Source organism: Bolinopsis microptera, chromosome 3 (genome assembly GCF_026151205.1).
Source record: "Bolinopsis microptera isolate Bmic1 chromosome 3, MBARI_Bmic_1.0, whole genome shotgun sequence".
Lineage (NCBI taxonomy): Eukaryota > Metazoa > Ctenophora > Tentaculata > Lobata > Bolinopsidae > Bolinopsis > Bolinopsis microptera.
In genome coordinates this window covers 9,058,039-9,082,535 of record NC_087074.1, presented here as the reverse complement: position 1 = coordinate 9,082,535, position 24,497 = coordinate 9,058,039, and the positions used below count along the sequence as shown (strand labels likewise).

General features: G+C 37.9%; 1 protein-coding gene across 1 annotated transcript in view; it reads right to left on the bottom strand.

Annotated features, from left to right (window-relative positions):
- Positions 1-24,497, bottom strand: part of LOC134812262 (adenylate kinase 9-like) — a 57,983-nt gene that overhangs the window by 7,729 nt on the left and 25,757 nt on the right. Inside the window, 11 exon segments of the mRNA XM_063819545.1 lie at positions 8,431-8,632; positions 9,734-9,947; positions 10,086-10,304; positions 10,454-10,587; positions 10,740-10,923; positions 11,038-11,225; positions 11,228-11,256; positions 11,587-11,687; positions 11,832-12,010; positions 12,254-12,380; positions 12,526-12,660. Of these exon segments, the coding sequence (XP_063675615.1) occupies positions 8,431-8,632; positions 9,734-9,947; positions 10,086-10,304; positions 10,454-10,587; positions 10,740-10,923; positions 11,038-11,225; positions 11,228-11,256; positions 11,587-11,687; positions 11,832-12,010; positions 12,254-12,380; positions 12,526-12,660 (1,712 nt within the window).

Below are 24,497 nucleotides of genomic sequence, written 5' to 3'. Positions count from 1 at the left end.
TTTTCAGCTTTTCGATTTTTCTCGAAGTTGGGTTGTTTTGAGTAAGTGCACTTATTTGGGCATTGAGTTTTCTTCTTTTCCTCTTCATTGTGTATTTTTCACGGACTTGGCGACTTCTACGGGGGCGGGAAGGGCCAGATCCAGTAGGGTCTTTAGAAGGCGAGTTTAGGAGGGTTATCTGGAGGACAGTTAGGCGTATCAGCTCCAGAAAGGCACTTCCATCTTCATCTTCATAACAGAGTTCTCTCAAAGAGATCCAGTTAACAGCTTCTAAACGATCGTTCATTGCTTCAAAATCTGCTCTATGAAAATCAGTCGCCCGAAAAGAGTTTCTGTCGAAAGATATAGGAGTATGTTCTTTTGGGCAGAGCGGGTTATGTCCGAGAACGAGCTCGACTAGCCTGTGGTCAGATAGTTGGCATTCGGAGATATTTGTCTCAACTGTGTCCTGTGGTTTATTTGTGAGGACGAGATCGATGGTGTTGTTATTTCTCGTGGGCTTACAGATCATTTGTGTCAAGAAATTTCTCTCCATGAAATCAATTAGTTCGGAACAAGCTTGCTGGTCACAAAGCGGTTGACCAGGTAAAGCTTGGCAAGAGTCCCAATCTATATTTGGGAGGTTGAAATCCCCCATAATGTAGATGTCAGGTGATCTATCGTTCGATGTCAAGTTATTTAGTTTCTCCTGCACCTGGTCCAGGACTGCTTTGAAGGATCCGGGAGGAGCATCTGGTGGGCGGTATATCACGGAGACAAGGGCGTTCATAGAGTCTATGAAACAATGCAGCATACTGCAGTGTTTGTCACTAAAATTTACAGTATCTGATACTAGCAGCGAGTTTTCAACGTAAAGCACACAACCACCACCTTTTCGACTATGACGGTCTGCTCTAAGACTGTTGTACCCATCTATAGCTATTTGAGCATCACTGATATATGGCTTCAACCATGATTCAGTGATAGCGAGAATAGGGACCGGGGGTCTTCCTAGGTCGTCAAGTATGTGGTCTTGGATGAATGGAATCTTCCATTTTACAGTGCTGGTTGCGGCTGGGGAGATGGACCGAGCATTCAGTAGCAAGATCCTTGATAGTTGGGAATGAAGTTTAGTGGCATCGGCATCCGCATTGGCTGGTTTGGGAGTGGCACTTGGGCTGAGAACTGTGCTGGTGGTGGGAACTGTGTCGAGATTTGCTGAGAGGATGTTTGGCGTGATCTCGGGTCCAGCTGGCTCCGTTGTGTCTCTTGGACAAGGGCTGGAATTTGCCCTCGAAGTTCCTCCATTTTGGAGTTCATCTGGGTTATAATTCCGTTTTTCATGTTTTCCATGAGCTTCTCTAAAAAAGCACTATCCCTCTCAGATGTACTGTCTTTACGTTGCCTGAGGGGTTTCTGATATTCAACAGTGGGTGGGTAGGGGGTGTTGAGGGAGTTTAGACTACCCATTCTGTCCACATCATAACCACCAGGAGGCGGCCAGGAACTTCTGTTCGTGTTGAATTCTATTCTTCTCGTATCTTTGGGCTGCTGCTGCTGAGGCAGGCGATTTCTGTCAGTGAGATTCACGTTTCCAACAGTCTTTCTGGCCGTTCCTTTAAGATGATGGAAGCCACAGTCGCTGTTTAAACATACGTGATTCGCAACTGAATTACGGCACAGTTTAGGGTGGAAAAAAGTGCATTTCTTCCCATTCCTGCATCCTCTGCGTTTGTCGTCTCCGAAATTGGAGTAAAAGCGGCACCTGATGGGGTGCTGGTATGAGCATTTCTTACCACCAATGAGACGTTTGCCAGTGAGGCCGTGGGGACACTTCCTCATAGTGTATTCCCGGCAAATCTGGGGGTTATTTTCGGTATCATTATGTCTACCTCTTCTAGGGCTTTCCCTGTCTTCATCCTCATCCTCATCTTCATCTTCATCGTCGTTTCCCTCGCCCTCTGCCTCAGATTCAACCTCTTTAATAGTGGATAGATCTGTTATACTATCTGTGTTCCTTTTCTTGGTAGGTTTATGGGGAGGTTGAAGTGAGCGTGTTTCGTTCTTTTTTGAACATTCGTAGCAGAGCCAAGATCCTCCTAAAGGAAGCAGTCCTTTCTGAATGAGGTCGTTGAAGGTCTTGGCTTTTTCGGCCATGGCTTCACAATCGTGGGAGCCCTGTAAGCATAGCCGGCATCTTAAGAGCGGTTCTTTTCCCAGTTCATTACAGTACACATCGTTACAGTCCTCGCATTCTATGTCGAACAAGGACTCGATCTTGAGAATCATTCTATCACATAGAGTCTGTTTATTCGTGTACAGTTTCTTCACACCATCTCTGACATTAAAACCTAGAAATATTGCACAGGGTTCTAGTTGAACTGCGGTGAGTGATTTCATATCTTTCAGATTGGTCTTATAACTTGCACTGAAACTATACACACTGAGAACCTTCTTGCTGGGGGCATCAGCTTTGTTAAGTAGGCTTCCAAGTACACGTTTCTTAGCATCATCGCTTACTGATTTCAGGTTTTCCTTGTCTTGCATATTGAACCTTTAAATGTCAGTTACACACACTATTTGAGTTTTATACAAGCAATGTACAATAAATGTACAATAGCACGCGTTCGCTTATCGCGATTTAGCAACAAATAACTGATAAGGGAGCACTTAAAAATACAACCAAACAAATGTGTAAAATGTGAATCATAGAAATTCGCCCAAACTTGCTCAGATTATCCATCACATAGCCATACAACTATCTGGAAAGTTTAAAGAAAATTTATCAGTAGGATCTCAAAATAATCGACTTTTGTCAAATATCGTTCCGAAACCGCCAATTTGAGATGTTTTCATGAGTTTGAAGTCATATCTCAAGTTTGGCACATAGAAATTCGCCCAAACTTGCTCAGATTATCTGTCTCATAGCCATACAACTATCTGGAAAGTTTAAAGAAAATTTATCAGTAGGATTTCGAAATATGTGCCTGCGTTCTGCTAGAACGCGCCAATTTGAGATATTTTCTTGTGTTTGAAGTCATATCTCAGGTTTGACACATAGAAATTCGCCCAAAATCGCACAGAATATCCGTCTCACAGCCATACAACTATCTGGAAAGTTTAAAGAAAATTTATCAGTAGGATCTCGAAATATGTGCCTGCGTTCCGCTAGAAACCGCCATTTTGAGATATTTTCTTGTGTTTGAAGTCATATCTCAGGTTTGGCAAATAGAAATTCGCCCAAAATCACACAGAATATTCGTCTCATAGCTATACAACTATCTGGAAAGTTTAAAGAAAATTTATCAGTAGGATCTCGAAATATGTGCCTGCGTTCCGCTAGAAACCGCCATTTTGAGATATTTTCTTGTGTTTGAAGTCATATCTCAAGTTTTGTACATAGAAATTCGCCCAAACTTGCTCAGATTATCCATCACATAGCCATACAACTATCTGGAAAGTTTAAAGAAAATTTATCAGTAGGATCTCAAAATAATCGACTTTTGTCAAATATCGTTCCGAAACCGCCAATTTGAGATGTTTTCATGAGTTTGAAGTCATATCTCAAGTTTGGCACATAGAAATTCGCCCAAACTTGCTCAGATTATCTGTCTCATAGCCATACAACTATCTGGAAAGTTTAAAGAAAATTTATCAGTAGGATTTCGAAATATGTGCCTGCGTTCTGCTATTCTGCTAGAACGCGCCAATTTGAGATATTTTCTTGTGTTTGAAGTCATATCTCAGGTTTGGCACATAGAAATTCGCCCAAACTTGCTCAGATTATCTGTCTCATAGCCATACAACTATCTGGAAAATTTAAAGAATATTTATCAGTAGGATCTCGAAATATGTGCCTGCGTTCCGCTAGAAACCGCCATTTTGAGATATTTTCTTGTGTTTGAAGTCATATCTCAGGTTTGGCTCATAGAAATTCGCCAAAAATCGCACAGAATATCCGTCTCATAGCCATACAACTATCTGGAAAGTTTAAAGAAAATTTATCAGTAGGATCTCAAAATAATTGACTTTCGTCAAATATCGTTCCGAAACCGCCAATTTGAGATGTTTTCATGAGTTTAAAGTCATATCTCAAGTTTGGCACATAAAAATTCGCCCAAACTTGCTCAGATTATCTGTCTCATAGCCATACAACTATCTGGAAAATTTAAAGAATATTTATCAGTAGGATCTCGAAATATGTGCCTGCGTTCCGCTAGAACGCGCCAATTTGAGATATTTTCTTGTGTTTGAAGTCATATCTCAGGTTTGGCACATAGAAATTCGCCCAAAATCACACAGATTATCCGTCTCATAGCCATACAACTATCTGGAAAGTTTAAAGAAAATTTATCAGTAGGATTTCGAAATATGTGCCTGCGTTCCGCTAGAACGCGCCAATTTGAGATATTTTCTTGTGTTTGAAGTCATATCTCAGGTTTGGCACATAGAAATTCGCCCAAAATCGCACAGAATATCCGTCTCACAGCGATACAACTATCTGGAAAGTTTTAAAAACATTTATCAGTAGGATCTCGAAATATGTGCCTGCGTTCCGCTAGAAACCCCCATTTTGAGATATTTTCTTGTGTTTGAAGTCATATCTCAGGTTTGGCACATAGAAATTCGCCCAAAATCGCACAGAATATCCGTCTCACAGCCATACAACTATCTGGAAAGTTTAAAGAAAATTTATCAGTAGGATCTCGAAATATGTGCCTGCGTTCCGCTAGAAACCGCCATTTTGAGATATTTTCTTGTGTTTGAAGTCATATCTCAGGTTTGGCAAATAGAAATTCGCCCAAAATCACACAGAATATTCGTCTCATAGCTATACAACTATCTGGAAAGTTTAAAGAAAATTTATCAGTAGGATCTCGAAATATGTGCCTGCGTTCCGCTAGAAACCGCCATTTTGAGATATTTTCTTGTGTTTGAAGTCATATCTCAAGTTTTGTACATAGAAATTCGCCCAAACTTGCTCAGATTATCCATCACATAGCCATACAACTATCTGGAAAGTTTAAAGAAAATTTATCAGTAGGATCTCAAAATAATCGACTTTTGTCAAATATCGTTCCGAAACCGCCAATTTGAGATGTTTTCATGAGTTTGAAGTCATATCTCAAGTTTGGCACATAGAAATTCGCCCAAACTTGCTCAGATTATCTGTCTCATAGCCATACAACTATCTGGAAAGTTTAAAGAAAATTTATCAGTAGGATTTCGAAATATGTGCCTGCGTTCTGCTATTCTGCTAGAACGCGCCAATTTGAGATATTTTCTTGTGTTTGAAGTCATATCTCAGGTTTGGCACATAGAAATTCGCCCAAACTTGCTCAGATTATCTGTCTCATAGCCATACAACTATCTGGAAAATTTAAAGAATATTTATCAGTAGGATCTCGAAATATGTGCCTGCGTTCCGCTAGAAACCGCCATTTTGAGATATTTTCTTGTGTTTGAAGTCATATCTCAGGTTTGGCTCATAGAAATTCGCCAAAAATCGCACAGAATATCCGTCTCATAGCCATACAACTATCTGGAAAGTTTAAAGAAAATTTATCAGTAGGATCTCAAAATAATTGACTTTCGTCAAATATCGTTCCGAAACCGCCAATTTGAGATGTTTTCATGAGTTTAAAGTCATATCTCAAGTTTGGCACATAAAAATTCGCCCAAACTTGCTCAGATTATCTGTCTCATAGCCATACAACTATCTGGAAAATTTAAAGAATATTTATCAGTAGGATCTCGAAATATGTGCCTGCGTTCCGCTAGAACGCGCCAATTTGAGATATTTTCTTGTGTTTGAAGTCATATCTCAGGTTTGGCACATAGAAATTCGCCCAAAATCACACAGATTATCCGTCTCATAGCCATACAACTATCTGGAAAGTTTAAAGAAAATTTATCAGTAGGATTTCGAAATATGTGCCTGCGTTCCGCTAGAACGCGCCAATTTGAGATATTTTCTTGTGTTTGAAGTCATATCTCAGGTTTGGCACATAGAAATTCGCCCAAAATCGCACAGAATATCCGTCTCACAGCGATACAACTATCTGGAAAGTTTTAAAAACATTTATCAGTAGGATCTCGAAATATGTGCCTGCGTTCCGCTAGAAACCCCCATTTTGAGATATTTTCTTGTGTTTGAAGTCATATCTCAGGTTTGGCACATAGAAATTCACCAAAAGTCGCACAGAATATCCGTCTCATAGCTATACAACTATCTGGAAAGTTTAAAGAAAATTTATCAGTAGGATCTCAAAATAATCGACTTTCGTCAAATATCGTTCCGAAACCGCCAATTTGAGATGTTTTCATGAGTTTGAAGTCATATCTCAGGTTTGGCACATAGAAATTCGCCCAAAATCGCACAGAATATCCGTCTTACAGCCATACAACTATCTGGAAAGTTTAAAGAAAATTTATCAGTAGGATCTCGAAATATGTGCCTGCGTTCCGCTAGAAACCGCCATTTTGAGATATTTTCTTGTGTTTGAAGTCATATCTCAGGTTTGGCACATAGAAATTCGCCCAAAATCGCACAGAATATCCGTCTCATAGCCATACAACTATCTGGAAAGTTTAAAGAAAATTTATCAGTAGGATCTCAAAATAATCGACTTTCGTCAAATATCGTTCCGAAACCGCCAATTTGAGATGTTTTCATGAGTTTGAAGTCATATCTCAAGTTTGGCACATAGAAATTCGCCCAAACTTGCTCAGATTATCTGTCTCATAGCCATACAACTATCTGGAAAATTTAAAGAAAATTTATCAGTAGGATCTCGAAATATGTGCCTGCGTTCCGCTAGAACGCGCCAATTTGAGATATTTTCTTGTGTTTGAAGTCATATCTCAGGTTTGGCACATAGAAATTCGCCCAAAATCGCACAGAATATCCGTCTCACAGCCATACAACTATCTGGAAAGTTTAAAGAAAATTTATCAGTAGGATCTCGAAATATGTGCCTGCGTTCCGCTAGAAACCGCCATTTTGAGATATTTTCTTGTGTTTGAAGTCATATCTCAGGTTTGGCTCATAGAAATTCGCCCAAAATCGCACAGAATATCCGTCTCATAGCCATACAACTATCTGGAAAGTTTAAAGAAAATTTATCAGTAGGATCTCAAAATAATCGACTTTCGTCAAATATCTTTCCGAAACCGCCAATTTGAGATGTTTTCATGAGTTTGAAGTCATATCTCAAGTTTGGCACATAGAAATTCGCCCAAACTTGCTCAGATTATCTGTCTCATAGCCATACAACTATCTGGAAAATTTAAAGAATATTTATCAGTAGGATCTCGAAATATGTGCCTGCGTTCCGCTAGAACGCGCCAATTTGAGATATTTTCTTGTGTTTGAAGTCATATCTCAGGTTTGGCACATAGAAATTCGCCCAAAATCGCACAGAATATCCGTCTCATAGCCATACAACTATCTGGAAAGTTTAAAGAAAATTTATCAGTAGGATCTCGAAATATGTGCCTGCGTTCCGCTAGAACGCGCCAATTTGAGATATTTTCTTGTGTTTGAAGTCATATCTCAGGTTTGGCACATAGAAATTCGCCCAAAATCGCACAGAATATCCGTCTCATAGCCATACAACTATCTGGAAAGTTTAAAGAAAATTTATCAGTAGGATTTCGAAATATGTGCCTGCGTTCCGCTAGAACGCGCCAATTTGAGATATTTTCTTGTGTTTGAAGTCATATCTCAGGTTTGGCACATAGAAATTCGCCCAAAATCGCACAGAATATCCGTCTCACAGCGATACAACTATCTGGAAAGTTTTAAAAACATTTATCAGTAGGATCTCGAAATATGTGCCTGCGTTCCGCTAGAAACCCCCATTTTGAGATATTTTCTTGTGTTTGAAGTCATATCTCAGGTTTGGCACATAGAAATTCACCAAAAGTCGCACAGAATATCTGTCTCATAGCTATACAACTATCTGGAAAGTTTAAAGAATATTTATCAGTAGGATCTCGAAATATGTGCCTGCGTTCCGCTAGAACGCGCCAATTTGAGATATTTTCTTGTGTTTGAAGTCATATCTCAGGTTTGGCACATAGAAATTCGCCCAAAATCGCACAGAATATCCGTCTCACAGCCATACAACTATCTGGAAAGTTTAAAGAAAATTTATCAGTAGGATCTCGAAATATGTGCCTGCGTTCCGCTACAAACCGCCATTTTGAGATATTTTCTTGTGTTTGAAGTCATATATCAGGTTTGGCACATAGAAATTCGCACAAAATCGCACAGAATATCCGTCTCATAGCCATACAACTATGTGGAAAGTTTAAAGAAAATTTATCAGTAGGATCTCAAGATAATCGACTTTCGTCAAATATTGTTCCGCGGAACAAATGGAACAGAAAGTCCAACTCGCAAAATATATCAAATTAATCGGGATGCAATGTGAAAACTGAAGTTACCCTCTGGTTTGACATCGCTGGCTCAACATAATCGACTCCAAAGCCTGCACGACGAGAGCATCTGGTAAAGTAACGCCAGCCTTTAGATGTGTCTCCATTTCTCTTGTGAGACTACTGGTGGGGAATTCTGTCACGAACTGCCTTACGGCTTCACCCGCTGATAAACACACGATACCATGATCTCTTTCCAGTCTTCTTGCCACTGAAATTACAATTTACAGGGTGAGTTGAAAATAGTGTGTGGAAAGTAAAAATCGATAATTTTTTTTATGAAGGAGCAAATTTTGAAAGGTGAATTGCTATCAGTTTATAAACTTTACATATTTCATTCTTGCCTCTCATTTGATTCTAACTCATAATTTGGTTGATTTTTGGCAGTTTTCCAAAAAATCTTAAATTCGTCCTAATGGGGTTCTCAAATTGTGTGCCCTGAAAATCGAGTCTAAAAATCTATATTCTCCTACATTTTTAAAGCAATCACCCTGAAACTTTCAGGATATGTTCTAGGGATCATTTAAAAGAGATGAGCCAGACAAAATTTTGAGAAAGGCCTTTTAAAAAATTTTATTCGATTTTGAAAATCGTCGACCTCAAAAAATCATCAAAAAACGAGGTCCAAGATTTTCAAAATCGAATAAATTTTTTTAAAAGGCCTATCTCAAAATTCTGTCTGGCTCATCTCTTTTAAATGATCCTTAAAACATATACTGAAAGTTTCAGGGTGATTGCTCAAAAAATGTAGGAGAAAATAGATTTTTAGACTCGATTTTCAGGGCACGCGATCAAAAATCGCTCGCGCAATACAATTACCACACACGCGCTGACCTTTGACCGGCAATAATTTCGGCTAGGAACGATATTTTTCCACGGCATCAAAAGCATCTGACAGATATTACTCCCCTCTATCAGAAACAACTAACTAAAAAGTCGACTTTGAGACAATTTCCATGAAGACCCCCCTGCCCCCATAATACAGTCAAGTCGGCTATAGACAATTGTCTTACACGTTATCAATATGTCCTAACTAATAAAGGACGATGGGTTGAGCAAATTATTAATTATTAAGTATTTTAATTGTATTATTATAAAAAGTATATATTTTCATTACCTAAATATGCAAAAATTAAGTGGAAATTTCATTTGTCAAAAAAATTAGAGCCATTTACTTTCCACACACTATTTTCAACTCACCCTGTAAGTATAAACATAAAGGTGCATTCTTCCTAGAGAAGTTAGACCTGCAATGTCAAAATAATCAATCGAAATTTATTAGTAATACCAAAGAAAGAGAAAACAAACTTACACATCGTTTTTCCAGATTTTGGAGGTCCGACCAGTGCTAATTTGACCGGAACTACGGGAGGTGGTGAGTCCAGTTTCAAATAGTGTAGCGGATTGTCCATGAACTTCTGTCGGTTTTCAAGACTGGACATAAAGTAAGTGTGAGCTCTGAACACCACGGGATAGGTCAGTCTTCCAGGAGCTTGATAGGGCTGTATCGCACAGCCCGATTCCAACTGAAATAAGGAGTAAGGTATTTAAATCTCAGTCACCTCTTCCAGATTATTTAGCGTTGCCTTAAATGTTAAAATACAATTATCAATATCACAGAATCATTACATAAATGTGGTTAATTCAGAGAAAGAAACAGTTACCTCTACAGGATCCCATCTGCCAAATCTGCTACTCTGTTTATACCCTCTAGCGAGCATTTCGTTAGCTTGCCTAGCCCTGACAGCTAAACATTGCGAGAAGAGGCTCTCTCTGAAATCAGTTATAGACCGGAGTTGTTGACAGAGGGAGTAAAACACAACTTTGGGTTTACGAGATGCGTCTATCAACATACGTGGAATATTCAAATCCTCCAGTGTGTTCTGAAAAATAAATAATCAGGAGTTAAGACCTTATCCTATTTCTCATACAAATTTTGCAGAAAGCATAGTTTGTTTGTAGAGGGAAACTCCAAGAATCATAAGTCGACAGAAGATTATGAAAAGAACAAAAAAATAGCTTTGCGACGAACCTGTAGTTGAGATATAACTTGCATGTCGGTATCGTATCTGTCAGATATTTCTCCCCTGATCCTATCAACTGCTTCCTCTTCAGTCTCGTCATCTTCCTCTCCCATATCGTCCTCATCGTCTTCATCTTCCTCGTCTACATGGTTATGGTATTCAATTAGCGAAGTTTAAAATAAACTAGAAGTTAATAAAATATGGCGGTGGAATTGTGCCCTCTTACGATCCAACTAGCCCGAAATAGAATTTCCGACCAAAATTTTATCATTTAAGCGTGAAAAAGTAAACTACCTGACAGAACGACGTCTTTAAGCCCAATCTCCGGTTCTTCTTCACTTTCTTCACCGTCACTTTCTGGCACTTCGCCAAATTTAGCAGCTTCCTCCTTCTCTTTTCTCCTTTCTTCAAGTCTCACCTCACGTTCCGCTTTTAGCTCCCCAAATTTCTCTTGGATCTTCTTCTTTCTTTCTTTTTCCTTGACGATGGGAAGCATGTTAGAAAGTCTCAATTAATATATCTTAGCTTTCTAAAATTAATAAAAACATAGAGTATTCAACAAATTAATCATTTCAACCGGTGATTGACCCACCTTCTTTATCCTCCTTCTCTCCATATGCCTTTGTCTTCTAGCCAGTTTCTTAGCCATCTTATTCTTCCACTTCTGCAGTTTACCCGGAAGTTGTCTGTCACCAGCTTGCTCATCTTCCACCTCCAGTATGATACAAGCATCAGGGAACAATCCTGTGTCTGTCATAAAGGTTGCTTCTTGAGGGGTCGGGGGAATCCTTCTAGAATAAATCCAGTTTCTCTGAAAGGGGAAGTTTGTTGTAAAGTTTATATCGACGTAATTGGATATATTTTTAGATTAAGAAAATAATTTGTAGCATTATACAGTGTCATTTAAATCGTACAAACTTGGGTCTTTGTTGAAAACCCAATACAGACTGATCTCTTTAACAAAATTATACTCAACAGCACTATAACTCATACGCTGCATTATCTCAATTTACGATCAGAGATAAGAGAGCTCAAAATGAGTAAAAACAGCGATTACAAATGCCACGACATGGATATGATAAGATTCGAAATAATTTTGAATGGTTGTTACCTTGTTATGTTGAACAAATGTTGAACTTACTTGAAGGGGTTTTCAGTCCACCACGATACAACGATCTGGTCAAGAATCTCAGGAGGTAACGCTTCTCCCTCAACTAAACTGCTATGTACCGCTTCCTCCAGCTTAGACAATTAAACTTGTTATGACACTAGTGATAGCGAACTTGAAGTCATTATTCAATCATTCAAATCGAAAAGATTAATGAATATTTTGTTGGAGTCATGAGCGTAACCAAGAATCCATAAAATTATATAAATTTATCTTACCTCGCTCAAGGCCTCTTCTGCGTCCGCCTCTTTCCCGGTTCTCTTAGCAATCAGAGCACGTCTAACTTGGAGAGCCTTCTCAAACTGAGCGACTGTGTTTTCAGTGAACTCAGCCACAAGGTAATCTTTACCAGAGGGTGTTTGGAGCACACTGTCATCTAGATCCACTGCTTTAGTGTCTGAAATGTGGGTAGAAAGTTTGCTACTCGTTACATTGGAGAATGTTTGTTGAAGGTGTATACCGAAATAGGGCAAAATTTGTAACATGTTTGTTTTGTAGTCTGATAGTCAAGCGATTATTTTAACTTCCTTAAAATTTAGACACACACCTTATAGAAAGACTAGTTGAAATGCAAACGGTTAGGTCAACTGATGGCATAGATATTGAGCAGGATGTTCGACAGAAAAATGTTTAAACTCACTTTTGGCAATCTCGAGCGCAAGTTTCCTTTCTTTAGTCTCCTCGTCGTCTTCATCATCGTCATCACCCTCATCAGGTGATGCAGGGGGCTCTTCCTCATGATCACTTTCCCACGCTCTCACCTTGACCTGAATAAGGACCAGGGAGTATTACCAGTTGATAAATAATAGCTCTCATCTTCACTTGACTTTAGAGGTATAACCTAGTTGATACCAAAAGTATTATAATTGTAACAATATCTACATCGTAATATCCTTAATTTCTGGAACATACCTTTGGAATGATCATCTCCTCCAAGAATTTGTGGAATGAAATATGGAAGAGTCCTAGCTTTCGAGCTAGAGATCGTCCTTGTTCAGTTTTGCCACATGATTTAGGTCCAAGAATGCAGAGGCGTATTGGTGGTGGCTGAAAACATAAGCTGGTTAGATTGTTGTTAGCTATTTTATATTTTCATACAATGAAAGAGTCAAGCCCGATTTAGCGATTTCATTTTTAATATCAGCGGGAAAGTCTGACAGTATCAAATTATTCACATTATGGGATTTTGAATGACCTATCATCGATTACTAATTTGAATATTTTAGAAACTTGTTGAAATATGTATAATGTACTAGAGGCCTAATCTGTTCACACTGCGAGTTTATCATGTTTACGTTTTGTGTGCTATTCGGCGACAATTTCTGCCCGTTTATAAACGTACTAGGATTCGTCTAGTACGAGTATTGTTTACCAATAAGAATTTTTTTAAAGTGTATTTCTTAGGATTTGATTTACTATACTTTTTATATTATTATGGTATTATTATATTGTTGTGAACCTGGTCACACAACTGCCCGAATCAACATCAACAAGTTGTCAACAACAACTGTACAATCTAATTCAGAAATTGTATTGTAAAACTCCAGCCCCTTCCACTTCTGATTCGATGTTTTCAAAATTTAAAGGAGTTGGAAAAAATGTTCCACACATCAGTTTCGTCTTTCGTGCATTTACTGAACAAATTTTGTATTTGTAAGTTAATTTTACGTTACCAAATGACGTTTACCAAATGAATGTTACATTGTCATGCAGTAAGTGGTCCCATTTAACAGTTGTAACTTGACCTGCAGTTACAGTTTGTAACTTGACCCGTAAATCGCCCACTCCACCTCACTCCACCTCACAAAGAGGTGTGCTGGCACTTTTACTTGACATGCTATTTGCACGAAGTTTGTTTGCTATTTTTCACCTAGTCAATAAGACCCGATTTCGAGTTTAAACTCTTATAAAATATTCTAAAATCTTTACGATAGACTTATTTTTTAATGAAAATCTTTTCTTTAGTTAAGTGTTACGAAGACATGGCGAACAAAGATTACAGCAGATTCTTCAACGATCCTACATTTCCCTACAAAGTGACAGCATGTTTTGGAACCGAACGTATCTTCTGTTCCGGGGTCTTGCTATGCCAACAGAGCGAAGTACTCGAAAGAAAAATCAGAGAAGATGGTGGTGTTTTAATGCTCGATGAGTTTCTAGATGTTGAGAACAGTGAGAGGGTTCTCGTTGAGTGTCTCATGTTCCTTCATGGAGCGACTTTAGTGTTTTCATCCGCCAACATTGATGTTATATTCAAGTTTGCAAGTTGGTATAAGATCAAGGAATTAACAGAGAAGGCGTTGCAGTGGTTGAAAGAGGACCATGAAGAATATGATGTTCTTATTGATATAACAGAAGTTTTGCATTGGCTCAAGCTATCAAATTGTCTTGACACTGAGGAGTTGGATGGGCTGAAACAAACAGTACTTTCTATTATTGGGCAATCCACTAATGTTATAGATTCAGGGATAGAAGTCGACTCAGGTATAGAAACTCTGACTGGAGACGATTGGGTGATGATGTTAGAGCAGTGCCCCAAACAATTCAAAAGATGTTTTAAAAAGTGGATATCACTTTCATCTTGTAATATAAAATTTGTCCTGGAAAACCATGTTTTTTTCCGTTTTAACTCAATTTTTCTGGACGAGAAAGAATTTTCCGGATTTATCAACACCTTATCAGGAGCAGACGATCTTTCAGCCGAGAATTATAAAATCTTGCTGAAATTACAAAATGATTATTTCAACCCTGCTAGATGAAGACTTTATGAAAACAATAATCTTGCACGAAGCTGCTCAAAAGGCTGTTCTTGAATCTGAAGAGTCAGGGAAATACCAGGAAACAGATCCGCTGCACGACGATCTGCCAGTGAGTTCAGGACATTTGGACTGGACACTTGAAGAAGATAAGTCACTTCCCGGTCCAAGTAATTGGCAAAAAGAAGATGGCCAGGAACCTAGTTCCAGTGAGCTAGCAAACATGCCTGACACAATATTTGTAGGAAATCTTCCTCAATTTGCTAACAGCGGAGAGATCACACATCTTTTTGCCAGCCCCATCGGACAAATAAGAAATGTGTCATTCAGAAAGGGTCGAGGTCGTGGACGTTCAAACTATGCTTTTGTGAACTATACAGACCCACGAGCAGCAAGAGCTGTAGTGGATTGCTATAGACAGCACCCAGCTCAGTATACCATAGGAAATAGACAGTTGCACGTGAAACTTAAGATGATTGAGATGATTGAGATTACATTTTTAAATAAGCAGTAAATAAGCAGTATAAGCCCTGAAAATACATGTATGATGTATGTATTCGAAAAAATATACACGACATTTATTTAAAGAGGATTCTTTATTTGGGGAGGCTTGGTAATTTTATTTTACTTTATTGATTTATTTCATAAGACAACTTTAATTATATGTTTTAATAAATAAATTCTCAGTTTTTTTTTCATGATCTTACTCCGTTTCATTTCGAGAACAGCTGAGTTTGATATAGTTAATATAATTGATAAGGCAGGTGCAATAAAGTTAGTCAGAAATTAGACATCAGCGCTAGACAACGTCTGAAGACTAACAGTAAGGACATTAATTCTTTATTTACCATCTTATTACAAGCTCAACTTAATCAACTTGACGTCTGAACAGGGCCGCAGGAGCTAATGTTATAATTAGCACGTGGCAAAACTTTAAAACTTAAGTTTATTAGTTTTCTCATTCCCCACGTACTGGCTTCATAAATAGATAGATAAGAGCAAACTGCTCTTCAGCGGCAAAGTGGTAGAGTGGCAGGGCCACCAGTCAAACTTAATTAACAATAGTTTCTTCACCACAGAAGTAGGATCATATTTAATTTCCTCTTTTTAGAGGGGCATTGTAATTACCATGCAACGTCACTCGACCAGGTTTGGGATGGTTCTTGGTTATTAGCTTCAACGTTCTAGCTCTAGTTCAGTATGTGATAGTAGGACTGGTGTGTGTTTTATATTTTGTTAGTGATCGCCATCAGAACTCAGAAGCTTCGTACAGTATACTTTGTGTCATACTTTAATTATATAATCTGTCACAGATGACACCCTGTGATTTACTTACCAACAGCGCACGTATTCTCGCGTGTTCACGTGAGCGCTCTTATAATCATGATCAGTATAGTGAATCTGATTGTATCATTTGGAGTGCCTCCCATATAATGTTTCTATCCTTCACCTTCGTTTCTAAGATGAGTTTTGTTGCAACGTTGCGGTCAGATGTTATTATCGAATAAGTGTGTGTAATTGTCTAATAAATGAGCTTCGTATAATCCAAACATTCTATATCGGCTAACTAGTCACTAATACCTCTTACAAGAATAATAATTCTTGTTAAGTTTCAAATAAAGCAGCTGAGAACATTATAATAACCGTCATTCTGGCCTGTTACAATTATTGAATACGTAATAAGCTACTCTGCAGTTTATAAGAATGATTAGAATACAAGTCACTCTACTGATAATCATACTCTCAATGGCAAGTACTGAAGGTATGTTTAATGTTTATCAAACTTAAAATCTCAAAATTGGACATTTTCTGTGAGCAAATTGGCTATTTTCTGTGACCAAATAGTTCATAGATGATCAGTTAATAACAACTCACGATGGTATAAAGTAAACATGTTGTCTCGAATGTTTTTATTCATTCTACATATTTTTTTCACATCATTACTTTTTAGAAACCCAGTACAGTGAGTGGATCCCAGTTCCTGAGGATAAGAGCACATTTGTAAATGAAATAGTTGAGGGTAAGAGGTTCCAGATACAGACTGATAAGAAGATAGATGGATCTAACGATATCAGATGGTATATGAGAGGAGTAGGCTGGTTCACATTTACAACAGCAACTATTGGGGCTGCTAAATGTGTTGCTTACACTCTAACAGGAACAGAGGGATTCCTTCAACGAGCTGGTGTTCTGACCTTCCTGAAGACTACCACTCAGTTGCAAGTCTGGTTTGATGATGTTCTGGAGGTCACGTGGGTATATGAGGATAACAGTGAAAGTGCCACGTGTGCAATGAAGAACAAGATGACAGGATTGAGATTTAAGGCATCAAATAAGATCGATAAAGTCTCCACACACTACAAATATGAACTTGGTAATTCATCCCAATTATCCTTTACAATAAAAAGTGATGATTTGGGAATATTTGTTTTGAAACCATATTCACGTTGATGACGTTCAATAAGTTCTCATGTAAATATAAACTATTCGTTTTAACTCTCCAGATAAGGAACAATGTACTGGTTTGGATCCAGCCTGGAGTCAGCTCACAACAGAAGCAACATTCCCGGTAGAAGCAGGAACAGTGCTGACAGTGTCATGTGAAGAGGGGTTCCTACTGAGAGGCAGCAACACTATCACTTGTACTGAGGGTACAACCTTCTCCAGTGTCACAACTCCAACATGTGTAAAGTTAGGTGAGTTTCAGATCTTTAAAAGCTAAATTAATACTATATTAAATTAAAATATCAACCAATATGAAGCTGAGCGCTGATGTGATGGCTAGAGCATGAAAAATATAAGTTCGCAGGAGCTTATCAGGGCTGGGCTATTCAAACTTTAAGTTTCACTTAACATAGATATCTATAAAACAAGACTATTGAAAAGTAAATTGAAGATCTTTTTAACCGTTTAGCAAACTTTGTCAGCGTGGAAGACTCTTCGAGATAGTACCTGATATGTGAAGCATCTGTTGTGTAAATGCCTTTAAATTGTACATGGCGAAGTTTTTGATAATTACTAACAAGTTATTGATTTAAATTCCCAGAAAGTGCCTAACTGACAAGCAGTGAAGCAGGACCATAAAATGATTGAAACAATTGAGATTAGTAAGCAAACAACTCGATTCATGATATAGATAAAACTATCCCAATGATCGGTGCTAATTTGTCACTGCCAAATTATACGTGTCGGTATCTACTATCTATGTCACGAAACGACAGTTTGCTCACTAATTCTGATTGCTTCAATTGTTATCTTAATTCCCCGACCAAACGATCACTCTTAAAATGGATCATGATATCAACTTCATGGATCTCTTTGAAGAACTCTCCTCCCCTTTTCTCTTACCTAATACCTAAAGACCAAAGCAGTGAACAAACTTTAAATATCATATTATCACAGAGACTTAATCAAATTTGGATAGGCACAATTATAAACATTAAGAACTGGTTTTACTTAATAATAATATAATAATTTATCGATCTTATTATTTTGAAGATTCTGTCCATAAATTATAATCAGAGACTTTATATATTTAATGAGTGATGAGGGATGAGGGAGTAATAGATACTTTATTGAATTTTGAATATTTTTATTTGGCACCGATGATTTTATTGCTTCTATATTTTACAATGACTCGTTTGTCCACTAAATGCGACTGTTTCAATTGTAAATATTGATAACAGCAAATTGAACTTCGGAGCGGGGCCGATAACACCATTCAAACTCGATTACCGATTCTTACTAGGCCCTTGTAGGATTGCATCTAATTTTTAAAGTGGCCTTGTAACTATAACGGCACATCACTCGGCAAGACCATGTGAGATAGTTGGTTTATTAGCTCAACTAAGTTCAGCATGTGCTACGACAGCTGTGTTCATAATAATATTATGATAGATCACAGTGGGCTACCATGCTAGCATAGGCCTAAAATCGACTTTCTTAAATTTCTTTAAAATAAGCTTTCCTTATTGTAAAACGCTAGCCCGATTTCATGCAAGAAACCGTAATTAAAAACTTTGCAAGATGCCAAAATGGCGTCGCGTGAAAAAATAGCATTTTTCACTGTCAAGAAATTTTGCCTTTTTTAGCCAAAAATTGCCTAATATTTATTATTTTGGGCTAAAATGCCTGATCAAGGCAGTTTTTAATAATTGAAATATAGTATAGTACTTAAGAATACTCAGCCATCTAAAAAAAACTGTGTGACTTTAACATTTTCACCTGATTTTTGACCGCGCCTTTTTTATGGCGTGTATTTTAGGCAATTTTTGGGGTATTTAACGACAGAAATCGTTGTTGGTTTGCAATAGTTCGGTATAATGCATGGTATCATCAGAAAGCTTAGACAATTCCCTATCAGATGCAATAAGAATCACTTTGGGCACTTTTGGGGGAACTCTGTTTACAAAATTAAGAAACTCAAAAATTGGGTAAAATTTGCTGCATTTTTAGATAATTTATGAGCTCAATTTTGCTATTAAATTGACATATTTTAGTTATTCTCCATGTTTGTGGCATTTTTTGCATCCTAGACCAGATGCATATGGATGAAAAATCAAAATATCACAATTATTATAGTTAAAATTGATAAAAATCCAAAAAATCGTGATTTTAAACGAAATTTTTGAAAATAACAGGAACAATTTTGGTGTTTCAGAAAATTTTGGTCATATAAATGGGCACAACTTTTGTTCTGATCAATATTTTTTCATAATTCAAAAAGATTTGAGTTCCTAAGATAGCTGTCCTTCGTTTACAGTTCATAGAAGAGCTTTAAAATTGATTAAACCTCTAAAAAAACAACTTTTCCTGGGATCAGCCTCCTATTTTTGGACTACAAGATTGCTCAAAATCGGCCCAAAAATTTCTTTTATTCCAAAGACATGGACAAAAGTAGTATAAGGCGCGAACATTTAGTAGGCCCTGCCGATCAGAATTCAGAGCCTTCCAACGTCGAGATCAAACATTTATTTATACTTTCGAATGGTCAATGGACATAACTTATCTAATGGTTAAAAGATTAAGAGTATTAGAATGATTTGACGATGCATTACGTGAAGGGTGGTATGAAACAATGCTATAAATCAATTTTGGAACGATACATCGAACTTAACAAAATAATCTGCAGAAAAGGATGAGAAAAATACATGATGTTACCCTAATAATGTCAGTAGTAGTGATCGGATTCTCAGTCAGTGATGAAGGTATGTTCAAACTAGACTGTTATGAAAAGCCATTTAAATTTGTAACTAATTAAATCCGAGATTTTCGGCTGCCGGACAGTTGCGCCCAATCTAGGTCAAGCTACCATGGGAAGATGACGAATCAAAACTGCTTGATCAGATACGACAGTTGAGCCCAGTCAATCTTGAAATATAATATATATAGACATATAGAGATATAGACTTAAAGCAAATACTTAAAGCAAATAAAAATTATACTGGTAGAATATTATTCTGTGTTAATGTTATCTATACTAATAATCTCAATAAATATGTCTGTGCGTCTGTTTGTAATTTACGAATGGTTAAATCAAGAAAACGGTAAGAGATATGGTACTGGTTTTTTCGGTATAGTGCCGACAAAACTCTGACGAAGCCAAATGATTAAGGTTTTTTAATCGGTCGTGGGTAAGTCTGGTAAGCGGTTTAATTGATCATTTTGTGACCCAAATGTGATACTAAATTGTCTCACGTTCTCTCGCTCTCTCTCCTCTCATAACATATTTGCTATATAAGTAGGCAGTTTGGCAGTGTGACGAATCAGATCACGTCACTGATTGGAAACCCATTAATGGCCTGTTAATGTGCGGGAAATGAGCGCAACTGTCGGTAGGCCTCGACCAGATCATTTGTTAGGATAGTTAGGTTATTAGCTCCCACCATGAGATCAGTATCATGTGCTAGTGCTAAAGACATAATCTATTCGTTTTTATAACCATCTCCCTTGGCCTTCTAAAACTAGCAATATAATTAACGTCAACTTAACAGGAACCCCTACTTTACGCCTCGCCCTGATAATGGCTCATGAGCTGTTTTAATTAGATAATATTTTGCTGTTGAGTTATGACGTCCCGTACTCCACCCTTTCTCACGGTTAGGTAGGCGCTCTTAACTAGCAGGTTGCTAATCTTTGTATCAGTTGAGGCGCTTCAGCTTTCTTTCGTGTCCTCTCGGTGTTGTTGTTTACATTGTTTATTCGTTTGCGTCAAAATTTTAAAGAGAGTTTATACTTTGGCTGCATCAAATTTACTTCTTTAAGATCCTGAGAAACCACATTAAATTTAACGAAGATTTGAATAAGAACTAAGAGCGCGATAAAGATTTTAATAGCTGGCGACCCTGCTAAGATTGAAATCATTAAATAGTTCACAAGTCAAGTTCTTGCTCGATTTAATCTCATTATGTCACACCTTCTAGAAGCTCCTTCCCAATCCCCTCTTATTCTATTATTCAAAATCTGGTTTATTTTCCTTTTTAGACGTTGAATACCACTGAAACTGTGGGATTCAAGTCGATTATATAATTATATTTTATACTCTATTATAGTGAGATATGAGTACAATACTAGTCAGTCTACTGATAGCTACAGTTCTTATCGGACTCCCGCCCAGTGTAGAAGGTATGTATTAACTTGAGAAACAGTTCATAATATGTTATTTTTCTAATGAACACTTGGCTGATAATTTTGCGGCAAAGAAAGCAGAATTATTTGAACTTTATTTGCTTTTTGATAGAATCAATGCCATTTAAATAATTGTTATTTTCATTAAATTATTTTATGTAATAGCTTATTATATTGTAGAAATATAATATGTACTAGTTATAGAAACCGATGGTATTTACTCATCTACATCTTAGGTACCCAGTACAGCATGTGGTTCCCAGTTCCCGAGGACAAAAGCACATATGTATACGAACTAGTTGAGGGTAAGAAGTTCCAGATGCAGATTGATAGGAAGATAGATGGATCTAACGATATCAGATGGACGATGGGAGGAATAAGCTGGTTTTTTATTTACAACAGGATCTATAGGGGCCTATAAATGTGCTTACACTCTGAAAGGAACAGAAGGATTCCTCCAACGAGCTGGTGTTCTGACCTTCCTGAAGACAACTACTCAGTTGCAAGTCTGGTTTGATGATGTTATGGAGGTCACGTGGGTATATGAGGATCACAGTGACGGTAGCATGTGTGCAATGAGGAACAAGATGACAGGATTGAGATTTCGATCACCAATTAAGATCGATAAAGTCTGCACACACTACAAATATGAATTAGGTAACTTATTATTTGTCAGTGTCTAAAAACGTCTTGCAAATTTAATATAGATGCCATTTCACGACTCACTGCAGAGACCTGTAAAGTATAAAATTTGTTATTCTAACTCTAGGATAACATAATTGCAAAATTGTAAAATTTCTGTTTTGGCAACAATTTCGGTTATGGCTGCAATCATGTTAAAATGTATTTTAAAATTGTACAGGTCATCTCACGAAAATTTTATCAGGAAACATTTGCAAGCCACTGAACGTTACTAACTCTTTACTGCAACAAGACGATCAACAAGTAGGGACAAGTCTCAAGATACAATGCGTAACGGGGTTTGTAGTTGTAGGAGAAAAGAATGTGACGTGCCAAGATAACGGGACATGGTCCTCCCAGCCTCAGTGCAAGAGATACGGTAAGATGACGCAATGTTATCAGTTTGTCAGTACTTATATTGATTATTCTTATGTTGTATTTGAGTTTATCTATTATTAACAATTTATGACAATAAATTGTTAATAATAAATAATTTCATCAATACATTGGTGGGGCCAATATATTGATGTTAGGTAGATTGATTTATGAAATAACATATAGATTCACACCGCATAATTATTCATTAACCGTTTAATAACCTGATGTACCCTAAATTTAACAGATCTAGTTAAAATACCGGACAGGTGTTACTGACGAGGGTGTAAGTTTTAACAGCTTTTATTAAAATATTAGTTCTAACACCAACCACACAATAACAATAAATCTAGAGCAGGGACAACAGGATTTCGTGATTATTTTGGCCAAAAATCGCGATACCGCGATTATTAAGGGGGGGGGGGGGGGGGGGGGGGGGGGGGGGGGGGGGGGGGGGGGGGGGGGGGGGGGGGGGGGGGGGGGGGGGGGGGGGGGGGTTCACCCTGATTTTTTTGTGAAACTTGGTTTCGAGATAGCAGTTGAACAACAAACTAGGACCAGTGACCAAACTTTTGAGGGGGTCCCGGACCCCAACCGCCAAACAGTGCCCGCGGGGCAGCCACGCCCATATTTGGTCCAAATTAGGCCCAATTTAGCCAAATACCCTGAACATGCCCAAAATCCAGATTTTAGGTGCTCTACTTGTAGCTAGTGGTCCCCTGAACTCGTATATGAATTTCATCAAGATTGGACAAAAAATGACTGAGTTATGAGCAAAAAACCATATGACCATATTTGGGCATACGCACCAAATTTGATCGATTTTGGCCCATATATTGGTCAAATATCAATATTTTTGAATAAAACCAACTTTATATGGAAGGTAAGCCTATACTACACATTCTCTATGAGTCTATGATTATCAGCTCAGTATCTACCTAACTGTGGATTCTGTGTTCAAATAATCGCAAAAAATGAACAAAATTGCCCATATCTCAGTTTGCGATATTTGCAAAACTGATTTCGCTCAAAACAATAGAACTCAATAGGGTTTCAATATTTTTGCATGACATTTTCAGAATCAACGTAGAATCGCATTTCGACCTTAAGTTTTGGGACAGAATTTTGAGTTAGGCCTTTAAAAAAATTTGGCGGCCAAATTCCAAAATTCGCAATGCGAAATTCAGAATTTGGTGCGTATGCCCAAATATGGTCATATGGTTTTTTGCTCATAACTCAGTCATTTCTGTCCAATCTTGATGGAAATTCATATACGAGTTCAGGGGACCACTAGCTACAAGTAGAGCACCTAAAATTTGGATTTTGGGCATGTTCAGGGTATTTGGCTAAATTGGGCCTAATTTGGACCAAATATGGGCGTGGCTGCCCCGCGGGCACTGTTTGGCGGTTGGGGTCCGGGACCCCCTCAAAAGTTCGGTCACTGGTCCTAGTTTGTTGGTCAACTGCTATCTCGAAACCAAGTTTCACAAAAAAATCAGGGTGAACCCCCCCCCCCCCCCCCCCCCCCCCTTAACAGATTATACATTAAACTATACATAAAATTTGTCGCAAATAATGGGAAAAATCGCGATTCCGTACATGCCGCGATTTCCTTTTGTCCCTGATCTAGAGGGATATACTTCAACCACAGCAACTTAACAAGACTCTGCAGTGAGCGCTTCTTTATCAAGTTGTATTGATGACAGCAGATAACAGATATTCTTCGACTTTTGGTCGAAAAGAGAGAAAATAAATATAAGTATTTACCTGTAAAGTTATTGTATCTGTTCTGATGAATTTCTAACGGGGGGGGGGGGGGGGGGGGGGGGGCCAATGGCATAAAATGGCATAAAATGGCATAAAATGGCATAAAATGGAGACTTTTTCTATGGAGAAAATGGAAAAACCCATGAGTAATTCTCCATTTTCTCCATTTTATGCCATGAATTTTGTCTTCGAAATTTCATCTTTAACACCATTTAACACCTAAATTGGACATCCTAACATGTTTATTTACGCTTACTAGGGGCGTAACAAGCTTATGAAAGCTCATAGTAGGCTACTAGATGCTTATACTAGGTTAGTAGAGGCACACTTCAGGCAAACTCATAATTACTCAAGCCTAGTGTAAAGTTATTTCTACAGGCTACAGCAGGAGTGAGTAATAGGGGAGAGTAATAGGCACTGAGAAGTGAGACCTACATCCTCGAATGTCGAAACAAGCTCGCACTGCAAAGGGGAGGCCTGCCTTCCGAGATCGAATTACCAGGGGGAAGCCTCGAGTCCAAATTTGTGTAGCGAGGGGCCGGGTAGGTGCAGACTTCGATAAACCGAAAAACCAAAAAAATATTTTCGTCTAATAATGAAGAGGCTAGCATGAAACGTGGAAAAAAGTGGTTTTTAGAAAAACTTTGACAAATTTTGACTTATTAAAAACTTTGAAAA